Below are 14,424 nucleotides of genomic sequence, written 5' to 3'. Positions count from 1 at the left end.
GAAGAGGAGGGAAGGGAAAGGCTATGATGTCACAGGGTCACCACCACTCCCAAAGGAAGCTGGGAGAGTGAGGGCAGGGACAGGAAACACGTGACTAAAAAAGAAAAAAGAGGCCCCAGAATGCAGCTGCAGCGTGAGAGAGAGAGAGAGAGAGAGAGAGAGAGAGAGAGCACTAGAGAGAGGGAAAGAGAGAAAGATATTCATGGTTGTGACAGTGCTGCTGTGTGGTGGTGGTGTGGTGGTTTATTAGCGGTAGGTTTCCTCTTTACTCTATAGCCTATCTATTCAATACGCTGCTGTTAAGATGAGCCTGTTTCCTGACTGTCATAGCAAGGCCTTGTCTCTGAAGGGAGACATGTTGCGAATGGACCAGCGATACAGGAATCGCATCAAGGGCAAGAAGTAAGTCCTTTTGTTGGATGGCTGTACGTAAAGGCTAGGATGGGAAGTTGTATAGGGCAGATTTGTATGGTCTGTAGTGGACTCGTTGGGGTACTTGGTTCCTCTTGGTTGTAGTTCCTGAACTATGTTCCTGTATTTCTACATCTACTCATTGAAACAACTAGCTTTAAATTCGCAGTTTAATCATGAATACCGTTCACTCGAATAGAGTTGGATGCATTTGCTTTCTGATGGATAAGCGATAGCAGATAGCATGTTGTTAGCATCGCAGGCTAGACAGAAGGGTGGTTTGGGTGGGTCTGTGAAACATGTTAGGCCGTTACAAGTTTCACTTCCTTATTTTTAAACCTTGTTTTCATGTCTGCTTTTCTCACTTTCGTGACCAGAAATATTACAGATGGCTTACTTGAATTTGATAAATGCTTGTTAGGCTATGTGTTTATGAATTTAGACCATGTCTCTACTGTTTGTCCCTTTTATGTGACAGTATGTGTTTACTGGAGTGGTGCTCTATACGATCTCTGTTTGTTTGTCTACCACTCCCAGTGTGCAGAAGTGTACATTGTTGACTGTATTCAGGCTGTCACATTACTGACTCTCCCTCACTCTGCCTGTGTCTCTCTAACTCCCCATGTCTGACTTTGAGCATAACTCCCTTTCCACCCTAAGCATTATTTCCCAGCCTCCCAGCTATGTGACAGTGGCAGTAACTGCTCTGTTTGCAGTGTGTCAGGCCCTATATAGCCTGGATGCAGTGTACAGAGAATACACCACAGTATGAATAAACTAGATTAGGGATGTAGCGCAGCTTTCAGTGTCGCTGTGATACAGTGCTCCGCCTGTGTTCACTGACTCCAGCTTGCCTCTCTGTTGTATGTTTGTGTATGTGTATGTGCCTTGTGTGAGTAGCCAGATAAGCATGTTATCCAGTGACAGCCAGACCGTCTTAGGGGAAATTGTTCATCATTTATAAATAGCGGGTCCTATAATCACAAAGCTGTGAATGGGTTTGTTGTCTTCCATGGCTTTTGGAGAATACTATGGTGAACTGTAGCTTATGAGTTATGTTTTACATAAAGCAGACTTCATGCTTTCATACATTTTCACACATGTTGTGTAAACACTCTTTAGCGTTGCCACTTTCTCATCATATGCTGCAACATGAATAATACGGGCCAGATTTCTGTATTTTGAAAGTTACATATCTTGAAAACTTGATTGCTGACATGCAAAACATTTTGGGACTATATCAACAATGGACTAATGAAACAAATACCAGAATATAGTTTTAACAAATACCAGAATACAGTTTTTTGGTGGAGTTTTACTTTAATGTGTTAATGAGGTAGGCTAAGTTAGGTGTGGATGGAATGTTCATAATGGTGAGCATTTGCAAGCTGTGTGCAGGAGCTTCCTCATTTAAATCACATCATACGCTCTAATCCAACAGGTGCATTCCTTTTGAAATAGAAATGAATACTCAGAATAGGAGCTGAAACCTGAACAGATCATAAAATGTACACCTCCAGTACAGTACAATAAATCCCCTTCTAAAAGTTCCTGTGTGACATTGATATTGTAAAGTTATGAAACTATACTTTATGTAAGGTGTCTACTTTAGATGGAACTGAATGCGGTATTGTTTCAGTGATAGTTAACATCAGGAAGTATTGGATGTGTTGTTAGCCACCTTAAAATGGAGGAGAAGAGGCAGGAGATGGGAGGAGTGGAGGGTAGGTGAGAGCAGAGGAGAAGAGAGGATAAGTGAAAGGGTAGCGGAGGAGAGGAGATCACGCATACAGCAGGTGTGTGCATGGGCAGACAGTAACCTGGTTTATACAAAGACGACCAATGTCATCATCAGAGAGGCTGAAGAAATTAAACATCCCATCCTCCTGACAGGATTAAATCTGCCTGACTCTCCCGGCTCACCGGCCTGCTCTGTATTTCATCTCTGTTAGTCATAGAGGAGCAGGAGGAACAGGATGTGGAGATTTGTTAGACAGATGTTGAGTAAAGGATTTTATCTCTGTTATTGGTAGAGGAGCAGGAGGAACAGGATGTGGAGATTTGTTAGACAGATGTTGAGTAAGGGATTTCATCTCTGTTATTGGTAGAGGAGCAGGAGGAACAGGATGTGGAGATTTGTTAGACATATGTTGAGTAAAGGATTTCATCTCTGTTATTCGTAGAGGAGCAGGAGGAACAGGATGTGGAGATTTGTTAGACAGATGTTGAGTAAAGGATTTCATCTCTGTTATTGGTAGAGGAGCAGGAGGAACAGGATGTGGAGATTTGTTAGACAGATGTTGAGTAAAGGATTTAATCTCTGTTATTGGTAGAGGAGCAGGGGGAACAGGATGTGGAGATTTGTTAGACAGATGTTGAGTAAAGGATTTCATCTCTGTTATTGGTAGAGGAGCAGGAGGAACAGGATGTGGAGATTTGTTAGACAGATGTTGAGTAAAGGATTTCTTCTCTGTTATTGGTAGAGGAGCAGGAAGAACAGGATGTGGAGATTTGTTAGACAGATGTTGAGTAAAGGATTTCTTCTCTGTTATTGGTAGAGGAGCAGGAAGAACAGGATGTGGAGATTTGTTAGACAGATGTTGAGTAAAGGATTTCTTCTCTGTTATTGGTAGAGGAGCAGGAAGAACAGGATGTGGAGATTTGTTAGACAGATGTTGAGTAAAGGATTTCATCTATGTTATTGGTAGAGGAGTAGGAGGAACAGGATGTGGAGATTTTTTAGACAGATGTTGAGTAAAGGATTTCTTCTCTGTTATTGGTAGAGGAGCAGGAGGAACAGGATGTGGAGATTTGTTAGACAGATGTTGAGTAAAGGATTTCATCTCTGTTATTGGTAGAGGAGCAGGAGGAACAGGATGTGGAGATTTGTTAGACATATGTTGAGTAAAGGAGGAAGGGGAATGTCTCTTAAAGGGGGGACACTGGGTCCTTCTCTTTTCTCCTCCCTCCTTCCCCTCTTTCCTCTCCTCCTCTTCCTCTTCATCCTCCATCACTCTATCACCATTTTCTTTCCTCTCTTCATCCTCATCCTCTATCACTCTTTCTCTCTTCCTCCTCTGCCATTACTCTCTATGTCATCCTTTTCTCTAGTTATCCTTGAGGAGCTTGTAGAGGTCAGAGACACCGTCTGTTTCCTTTCTCTGGCTTTGCCCACCTGAATATATTATATTAGTCCAGAGCAAATTTCAAATGAATGCTTTGGTTAGCTTTTGATTTATCTCCTAGCCCAGGCCTAGCTTGCCCCACAGTTCTTATCTAGTTGGCCAATGGCTAGGTTTGGCAGTTGCAGTTGGCTATTCTTAGGGCTGGTTATGGCTATGGCTCAGGGCTAGCTTGCCCGAAAGCTCCTTATAAAATGATTGACTTCAGGAATTAATCTGGTTTGTGGATTTAGAGATTATAGAAAAAATTGTTCTCATGTCATCAAGTGCTGCCAGGTTTATTTTCCCCCCGTTTTTAGACTGAGGTCAGTGACTGACACTGTGTCTCTGTTCTGTCTCCAGAACCAAGAACACACAGTTCAGTTTAATTAAGTATTTTTGTAGACCGACTGTAACTTTCCATTGTTAATCTGAGAAGATGACATTTGCAAAGGAAAACGGAGTCTGTCTGTACATGTAGGTCCTTTCTTTTGATGAAAATGCCACTCCCAAGCTTTAAACTTTTGGCCTTATAATACAAGCCTTTTATCAGACTTCTAGAAATTATATTTCACCTCCCTTATCTCAGTGTTATAGATATAGAATATATTCACTATTTCAACTCCTACACTTTTTCATACACTGTACCAGTTATATCAGTCTAACAGTGTCCAACATCCAGGACTCAACATATTTGTATGCTGAACTGAATAGATAAATAGATTTTATTTGACAATTTAAAAACACAATTCTAGCAGCACAAGTAGATACATTGTATTTTAAATCCTTGAGGATAAAACAAAAAGTTCTAAATCTTCTATGCATTGTGGTCCTCTGAACAGCGAATATTCACTGATGCTAGGACAGAACCAGAGGCCAATGTTTTTGGCCCCTGATAGTCTCCATCACTCATGTCTTGTTTTGCCCGTGGTCGTGGAACATTGGAGAATGAACGGCCATTCTCTTTTTCCAGACCAGTCCAGTCTGCCCCAGACAGACAGAATGTGCATAGATAGCCGTGCTGAAAGCCAGTCAGAGATAGAGCTTAGCGAGCACAAAGGAAACTGGCTCCATCTACACTATTCACCTCCAGCCTCCACGCTATTCACCCCCCAGCACACAGACACCACACGGCTCAACAAAGCTCCGTTACCTGCAATGCCCCTGCTCAATAGACCAATAGACTGCCGGTGCTACAACAAAAACTGTTCCCCATTGACAAAAGCTACCGGGCGTTCAGCAGCCATCTTAGAACTCAACCCAGCCAACCACTGTGTTTTTTCCACCACATAAAAATGCACAGATTAGCTTTTCCCTGATCTTTTTGTTCTTGAGAGCTGGGATGGCTGACACAGGGATGGCTGAGCCCGGCACTGAGGGGGTTAATGTCGGATCTTTGCTGAGCTTGCAATTGCAGGGGAGGGCTCGACCTGCGTCTTATTGGCTATGGGATTTCCTGGGAGGATTTGAAAACACCCAATGGGGAGGGGCCACTGAGAGGATTAGGTCATGCTTTTTCTGTGAGGGGAGTGACATCATGGTCTGGGAACTACTCTGCCCTGGGGTGAAGGGGGGTCTGGGGAGAAGGCAACGAAGGAATGATAAAAAAAGAGGGGAATGATAAGGGGGTGCAGAGAGTGGGCGGTTGGTTTGGATTGTGATGAATGTCTCTCATTTTGTTGGTTGTCGCCCTTGTGTGGGTTGCTCTCTCTCTCTCTCTCTCTCTCTCTCTCTCTCTCTCTCTCTCTCTCTCTCTCTCTCTCTCTCTCTCTCTCTCTCTCTCTCTCTCTCTCTCTCTCTCTCTCTCTCTCTCTCTCTCTCTCTCTCTCTCTCTCTCTCTCTCTCTCTCTCTCTCTCTCTCTCTCTCTCTCTCTCTCTCTCTCTCTCTCTCTCTCTCTGCTCCAATAATGCTCATCCTTACCTCACTACACATCCTTATACTGGTTAGTAGTAGGGAAACCCTTACATCCATCCTAACCATCTCACTGTAGAATCTACTCTCTTCCCAGCTTTCAAATATTGTTGAAATTATGTTATTATCAGAACTGGTTGTAATCTGTAAGAACGTCATCAAAAAAATATTTTCCTTTTCCCTGTCTGGTTGGAAAGATTTAACATTTTATTTTGTTCTGCTGAGGAAGATTTGTAGGAAAACTTGGCCCCCTGCCAGGAGTTCCCCCTCTATCCCTGTCTCAGTATTCCCTTCCAGTGGGAAAGTTACTGGCTTGTTGACAAGATGCGAACAGGAGAGGGGTCTCCCTGGTCTCCCTGACGCTGTCATTTCCTCATCTTGTTTTCCATTACATACTCTGTCGCTCTCTCTCTGTATCTCTTTCTCTCTCTCTATCTCTCTCTCGCTCTCTATTTTTTCTCTGCATTTCTCCTCTGCCCTCTTCTCGATCCCCCCCCTTCTCTACACCCATCTGCCCTCACTCTTTCGCTCTCATTCTTTCTCTTTCTCTCACCCTCTCTCCCCCCTCTCATTAGACATAGGTCATATTTTCTCATAGTCACATGTTTGGTGTGGGTTGCAGTCTTGCCGGCAATACCCACTCACGACATAGGTCATATTTTCTCATAGTCACATGCTTGGTGTGGGTTGTAGTCTTGCCGGCAATACCCACTCACAACAACAGCAAGCACTGTAAGTAATATAGACACAAATTACATTTTAGATACTAGTCAGGCCGACTGATTAAAAACAAATTGTAATTTGTTTATAAAATACATCAGAATTCAATAGACATGCTAACAAATTAATCATGTTGTCTCATTTCTTTAGTGCAATTTATTGCTGGTTCGACTGTGGATTGTGGAATATTGATTTATTGACGGTAAGGTTTACTGTATGTCTGACATCTTTTAGATGTATGGAATTGGACTGGCCTTTTGGATTGGACAGATGATGGATCATTGGACTCGCAAAATAGATTATTCTGTGTTTGTGCGTGTGTGTCTCTGTGTATCTGTGTGAGAGAGAGATGGGAGGCTACATGTGTGGCACATGATTTCTTGCGCTTTTCGTAATGCTGCATCATAAAAAATATTTCAACATTAAAATCTGTCAACACCTTGTTGGAGATTCTCTCCTCTCGTCCTCTCCTCCCCTGCCCAGTACAGAGCCCTTCCTGTAGACATGACCCACTTCCTTCAGAGGCGTCTCTGCCCACGTCATACCATGACCTCTGTCATCCAGACAGAGAGAGGATGACCAGACTGACATTTTGAAGAGTCCCACCAGAAAGTCAGATTGTTAAACAGACAATGCCTTTTAGGTTAGGGTGAAGATTCTCTAGTTTGCACGGTTGACTCGTGCAAACTAGAGAATGGGCAAGTTGCAGCGGAGGGTGCAGAGCTGGTGGCCGGGGTAAGGGTAGCCAGGTGGAAAGCATGTGGTGTCCAGGGCACAGCTGGGGGCTGAGGGGGGGCTGTAGCAAGCGGCAACAGTGAGAGACTTATTTCTGGAAAGGTGGATTTTTAGAAGTAGAAGCTCAAACTGTTTGGGCACAGACCTGGATAGTATGATAGAGCTCTGCAGGCTATCTCTACAGTAGATTGCAACTCCGCCCCCTTTGGCAGTTCTATCTAGACGGAAAATGTTGTAATTCGGGATGGACATTTCTGAATTTCTGGTGGCCTTCCTAAGCCAGGATTCAGACACTGCTAGAACATCAGGGTTGGCAGAGTGTGCTAACGTAGTGAATAACTCAAACTTGGGGAGGAGGCTTCTGATGTTGACATGCAAGAAACCAAGGCTTTTACGGTTATAGAAGTCAACAAATGATAGCGCCTGGAGAGTAGGAGCGATACTGGGGGCTACAGGGCCTGGGACCAGAGGAACAGAGGAGGAATAGAATAAGGATACGGCTAAAGGCTTTAAGAACTGGTCTTCTAGTGCGTTGGGTACAGAGAATAAGAGGGGCAGATTTCCGGGCGTTGTAGAATAGATTCAGGGCATTATGTACAGACAAGGATATGGAAGGATATGAGTACAGTGGAGGTACACCTAAGCATTGGGTAACGAAGAAAGAGGTAGCATCACTGGAGGCACCGATTGAGCCGGTCTCCGCGTGTATGGGGGGTGGGACAAAGGAGCTCTCTGAGGCTGGTTGAGCGGGACTGGGGGCTTACAGTGAAATGGTACAATAAGAACTAGCCCAAACAGCAATAGGCTAGGCATATTGACATGGGAGAGAGGCAAAACGCAATCACGTGTTATTCGAGAGGGCTAAGACAACAACTGGTAATGGCGACGAAAGTAAACAGATAAACAGAATAGGGTACCGTGTAAAGCAACAGTCCAGCAGGCATCAGCTGTGTAGCTGAGTGATCATAAGGTCCAGTGAACAGCAATAGGTAAGTCCGGGAGCAGTTCGTAGGCTGCTACAGCACAGGCGAGCAGGAGGCACGGCTGTTGTTTGCGCGTGCTAGCGGGCCGGGGCTAGCAGATGGATCTTCGTGGTCGTCGCAACGGGAAGTCTGTTGAAACCACATCAGACGATTACGTTGGTAGACCATTCGTGATGGATCGGCGGGGCTCCATGTCGACACTAGGAGGTCCCGCCCGGTTGACAGAGAGGTAGATAGCCGGGAGATGGGCCTGGCTCGAGGCTAGCTCAAGGCTAACTGGTGCATCGGGACAGTGGTGAATTAGCCAACAATAGCCATTCGGTTGCAGCTAGCTAGTTGCGATGATCCGGTGTTAAGGTCCAGTGATTCAGTGATTCCAGCAGATAATCCGATATGCTCTGGGTCGACAGCACGCTGTGCAGACTGGCCGATAATTGTCCAGGCTAGAGCTGGCTGGTAGGTAGTGCAGGCCACGGACAGTGGTGAAGACCGCTAACGGTGGCTAATAGCAAGTAGCTAGTTAGCTGGCTAGCTGGCTAGTTTCAGCCGTAGGTTCTTGATAAAAATAAAGAAATAATAGAATGCGTTCCACATTGGGTGAGGCGGGTTGCAGGAAAGTATATTTAGTTAAAGGATGGAAAGTGAGATAGAGAAATATATACGAAAAAAAGACAAAAAACAAAAAAACTGGCTATTTACACGAGGACACAACAGAATACATGACCACACTGCTACGCCATCTTGTGTCTGTCCCCTGGGGAACTGGGGAAACCACAGAGGTCTGTGTGTCTACTCAGTCTGAAACTTTTGTGGGTGGGCTTGTATTACTATCCTCGTGGCTAATGGAAATCCCCAGAAGTCCCCACAAGGATAGTAAAATATTGAACATTCTCCCTCATGGGACATTTCCCACGAGGACATTATATTTTAAGCTTAGGGGTTACGTTTAAGGTTAGGGTTAGAATTAGGGTTAGGTTTAGGGTTAGGTTTAGGGTTAGGGTTAGGGTTAGGGTTAAGGTTAGGGTAAGGTTTAGGGTTGGGGTTAGGGAAAATATGATTTTGAATGGAAATTAATTTTAGGCCCCCACAAGGATAGTAAACATATGCTGTGTGTGTGTGACTCCTCCTGATCAATACCTCTATCTGTAGCTAAATCAAAGAGTGACCTACTGTAGTGACAGGTCAAATTGACATAATTTTATTAATGTAAACAAACCCATTTATTATATTCATTCATCTTTTGCTTTGATATCCATTTAAAATCATTGGCAGTAGTTGATCTTGGTCAGATATTGACCTGGGTCAAGTAGTTTACATGGTAAATAAGCAGGCATAAGCAACATAAGCTAGTCGCTTAGGGCTCCTGGCTGCTAGGGGGCCCCTGACCCAATTATTGCAACAACAAAAAGGGAACTCAGTCAGGGTCGCAACTTACTTATTTAGAGTAAGAATAGTAAAATACACCAGGTGCAATTTCTAAATTGGGTTGCGCATCAGCAGTGTTTCTCTTGTTATGTCAAGAGAAATTAGCCATGTACACTACCGTTCAAAAGTTTGGGGTCACTTAGAAATGTCCTTGTTTTCTAAAGAAAACAATAACATCAGATTGAGCAGAAATACAATGTAGACATTGTTAATGTTGTAAATGACTATTGTAGCTGGAAACGGCAGATTTTTTATGGAATATCTACATAGGCGTACAGAGGCCCATTATCAACAACCATCATTCCTGTGTTCCAATGGCACGTTGTGTTTGCTAATCCAAGTTTATCATTTTAAAAGGCTAATTGATCATTAGAAAACCTTTTTGCAATTACGTTAGCACAGCTGAAAACTGTTGTGCTGATTAAATAAGCAATAAAACTGGCCTTCTTGAGACTAGTTGAGTATCTGGAGCATCAGCAATTGTGGGTTCGATTACAGGCTCATAATGGCCAGAAACAAAGAACTTTCTTCTGAAACTCATCAGTCTATTCTTGTTCTGAGAAATTAAGGCTATTCCATGCGAGAAATTGCCAAGAAACTGAAGATCTCGTACAGCGATGTGTACTACTCCCTTCACAGAACAGCACAAACTAGCTCTAACCTGAATAGAAAGAGGAGTGGGAGGCCCCGGTGCACAACTGAGCAAGAGGACAAATACATTAGAGTGTCTAGTTTGAGAAACAGACGCCTCACAGGTCCTCAACTGGCAGCTTTGTTAAATAGTACCCGCAAAACACCAGTCTCAACATCAACAGTGAAGAGGTGACTCCAGGATGCTGACCTTCTAGGCAGAGTTGCAAAGAAAAAGCCATATCTCAGACTGGCCAATAAAAAGAAAAGATTAAGATGGGCAAAATAACACAGACACTGGACAGAGGAAGATTGGAAAGAAGTGTTATGGACAGACGAATCAAAGTTTGAGGTGTTCGGATCACAAAGAAGAACATTTGTGAGACGCAGACAAAATGAAAAGATGCTGGAGGAGTGCTTGATGCCATCTGTCAAGCATGGTGGAGGCAATGTGATGGTCTGGGGGTGCTTTGGTAGTGGTAAAGTGGGAGATTTGTACAGGGTAAAAGGGATCTTGAAGAAGGAAGGCTATCACTCCATTTTGCAACGCCATGCCATACCCTGTGGACGGCACTTGATTGGAGCCAATTTCCTCCTACAACAGAACAATGACCCAAAGCACAGCTCCAAACTATGCAATAACTATTTAGGGAAGAAGCAGTCAGCTGGTATTCTGTCTATAATGGAGTGGCCAGCACAGTCACCGGATCTCAACCCTATTGAGCTGTTGTGGGAGCAGCTTGACCGTTTGGTACCTAAGTGCCCATCAAGCCAATCCAACTTGTGGGAGGTGCTTCAGGAAGCATGGGGTGAAATCTCTTCAGATTACCTCAACAAATTGACATTTAGAATGCCAAAGGTCTGCAAGGCTGTAATTGCTGCAAATGGAGGATTCTTTGACGAAAGCAAAGTTTGAAGGACACAATTATTATTTCTATTAAAAATCATTATTTCTAACCTTGTCAATGACTACATTTCCTATGCATTTTGCTATATTTCCTATTCAAACTCATTTCATGTATGTTTTCATGGAAAACAAGGACATTTCTAAGTGACCCCAAACTTTTGAATGTGCAGAATTGCAGAAAATTAGCTTTAAAACTGAAAAAGAATCCTCTCTGCCCCATGGCAAAATGAGTAGAATTGCTTTAATGTTTTTTACTAAATTGCTACGTTTTCCTTCCACCCTATGGAAAAATGTGTAGAATTGCAGGAAATGAACTTTTAAAATGATTATTTTTCTCTCTGCCGTCAAGAGAGGGGCCACTAAAAGGTTTTGCCATGTGGTGACAAATCTCACTTAGGGCCCCCAAAAGGCTAGAGCCTGTAAATAACATACAGGCAGTTCAAAGATAATTACAGAATACAAACATCAGGCTAATGAGATCATCTCTGAATCTAATATCTCTACATAAGAGCATCACTGTGATCATAGAGTCAATGCTACGCAACAATTTAGGCGAACTATGTTGATTACACAGAGTGTTTTACATATCCATTTTTATATACAGTATATCTAAAGTGAATGGATGATGTGAAAAGTTAATTTTCTTCTCACTTTCTCCATGAATCCAGTGTTTTGGTCAAACAGTTGTCTCTGTATGAATACAGTGTTTCGACCAGTCTGTCTGTCTCTGTCTGCCTGTCTCTATGTGAGTGGTGATTTAATATGACATGGGTATCTCTGGGGCTGGGGGGGGGGGGGGGGGGTCAAGGAGAATGCATTTTATTACAAGGCACTTTGGCTGATTCCATTTGGGAATAGAGGGGTGAAAGAGGGGTCTCCAGATTTTGTGACCCCCTCCACCTCTCCTCTCCCCCCTTCTTTGGATGTTTCTATTCTCCTAGGTGGTTGCAGCTGGGTACCTGGCATCTCAGAACCTGGGATCTTTCCTAGTTGCTTGTCTGTTTGCTTGTGGAACAGTCATTTGTCAGCCTCCTGTTCATCTCTCTTTCTATCCTTCCACTTCTACCTCAGCTCATCCCTCCTTTCACTGCCTCTCTCTCTCTCTCTCTCTCTCTCTCTCTCTCTCTCTCCCACCCTCTCTCTCTCTCTCCCACCCTCTCTCTCTCTCTCCCTCTCCCTCTCTCCCCTCCGGCCCTGATAACAGAGCCCTGGGGACCTGTCACTCAAAGCTCATCTCATCAAGTAAAAACCCATCTATCCCTTTCCTTCCATCCTTTTGGCATAGCTCATCTCCCTGCCTCTGCCTTCCTCTTTCTCTACGTCCTTTAAGCATTGCGCCTCCTGTCCCTGTCCCAACATATCCTTTCCTTCTCCTATCTCTTTCAGCAGAGCTAAACCTCTTTTCTCTCTCATCTCTCATCTCCTCTGCTTAACTCCAACCGTACACTTCCAACAGCATGTCCTCCCCTCCTCTCTTATCTCTCTTATCTCTTTTCTCTCTCTCAATGCTTTCAGCGAACCCTGCACTTAGCTAACCCTGTGCTGTGTGGGCAAGAAAAAAGCATGACCATTTGATATTAATAGATATGAGGACTTCCTTGTAGTTCATATCAGTATCATATCCAGTAAACACTTTTCTCTGTAACCATTCCTGTGGTTCAGATCATCATTTTGTCTCAGAATATTTTGGTTATGTGTATCTGACATGAAGCCCTTAATCTCATTCTGGTCTTCACCAGAGACCATTATGCATTACTCATCTCACGTTATCATGTCTATATTTACCATTGTGTTTTCTCTGTGGTGGATGGTGGGCCACTTGGCTTGTTCAGCCTGTTCATATTCAACATGTAGATACACTATATATACAAAAGTATGTGAACACCCCTTCAAGTTAGGGGATTTGGCTATTTCAGCCACACCCGTTGCTGACAGGTGTATAAAATCGAGCACACAGCCATGCAATCTCCATAGACAAACATTGGCAGTAGAATGGCGTTCTCTGGAGTGATGAATCATGCTTCACCATCTGGCAGTCCAATAAACAAATCTGGATTTGGTGGATGCCAGGAGAACGCTACCAGTCCGAATGCATAGTGCCAACTGTAAAGTTTGGTGGAGGAAGAATAATGGTCTGAGGCTGTTTTTCATGGTTCAGGCTAGGCCCCTTAGTTCCAGTGAAGGGAAACCTTAACGCTACAGCATACAATGACATTCTAGACGATTCTGTGCTTCCAATTTTGTGGCCACAGTTTGGGGAAGGCCATTTTCTGTTTAAGCATGACAATGCCCCCGTGCACAAAACAAGGTCCATACAGAAATGGTTTGTCAAGATCGGTGTGGAAGAACTTGACTGGCCTGCACAGAGCCCTGACCTCAACCCCATCGAACACCTTTGGGATGAATTGGAATGCCGACTGCGAGTCAGGCCTAATCGCCCAACATAAGTGCCCGACCTCACTAATGCTCTTGTGGCTGAATGGAAGCAAGTCCCCGCAGCAATGTTCCAACATCTAGTGGAAAACCTTCCCAGAAGAGTGGAGGCTGTTATAGCAGCAAAGGGGGGACCAACTCCATATTAATGCCCATGATTTTGGAATGAGATGTCCATACTTTTGGTCATGTAGTATATGTGCCCCCCACTTCTAAAACCAAAGTTGCGCCCCTGGTGTATAAGAAGTAGTATTACTGAACTCAGGGCAAGCTTAGTCATCCAGCGGGGTATTTGGTGCAATTGGTAAGAGAGTCTCCCTCTGAGTCTTTCAAACTGTTAATCCTCTTATGTGCCCCCTGTAACGCAAACACGCACACGCACGCACGCACGCACACACACACACACACACACACACACACACACACACACACACACACACACACACACACACACACACACACACACACACACACACACACACACACAGGCATGGACGTGCACACACACACACACACACACAGGCACAAATCCACCAAAGGTCGCTCCAGACAGACCCTGTCAAAGGTTATCCCACAGGCACATTCACTCACACTTTTACTCGCATGTAATCCTACTACTATTGCCTGCTACTGTGGGTAACAAAAAATTATATTCAGAGAACTAACTGTTTAGTCATATTCATATGGTTTTCTGCTAGAGTACAGTTCAGCGCTACATGCCCTTCCCTGATAAGGTGACTTCAGCTTGGATTTAGCTCGAGAGCATTGAAGCCCTGTGTGGACTGATGTGCCTGTGTGTGTAGAGCAGGCCCAGGTATGACTTTGACTCTGCAGGAGGCTGCAGGGACTCTGCAGTGGAGAGGGGGAGGTGTAGCTGGAAGACAGGACTGCTGACTAGGTAGAGTAGTGTGGCTGTGATTGTCCTCTGACTACCCTTGACCCATTTATGCCTCCTATCATCACACCACATGCTCAGCATACTGCATGCAGCAGGATCAGGGTGTAGTAGTGGGAGCTCTGTCTTTGACCGTTACACTCAGATGTTCACTATGTGTGCACATTCCAGAAAGAGGGAGGTTTAGTGTGTGTAAATGTCAGTGTAAATTG

General features: G+C 44.1%; 1 protein-coding gene across 1 annotated transcript in view; it reads left to right on the top strand.

Annotated features, from left to right (window-relative positions):
- The first annotated feature begins 251 nt into the window (after positions 1 to 251).
- The window catches only part of LOC311106108 (LIM domain kinase 1-like), a 53,555-nt gene continuing 39,382 nt past the window's right edge, over positions 252 to 14,424 (top strand). Inside the window, exon 1 of the mRNA XM_084148423.1 lies at positions 252 to 402. Coding sequence (XP_084004549.1) covers positions 305 to 402 — 98 coding nt within the window. The 5' untranslated portion in view covers positions 252 to 304. The remainder of the gene's footprint in view (positions 403 to 14,424) is intronic.

The sequence above is a fragment of the Coregonus lavaretus genome (genome assembly GCF_964263955.1).
Source record: "Coregonus lavaretus genome assembly, chromosome: 30".
Classification (NCBI taxonomy): domain Eukaryota; kingdom Metazoa; phylum Chordata; class Actinopteri; order Salmoniformes; family Salmonidae; genus Coregonus; species Coregonus lavaretus.
The sequence above is the reverse complement of the archived record's forward strand: the minus strand, read 5'-3'. Positions and strand labels throughout refer to the sequence as shown.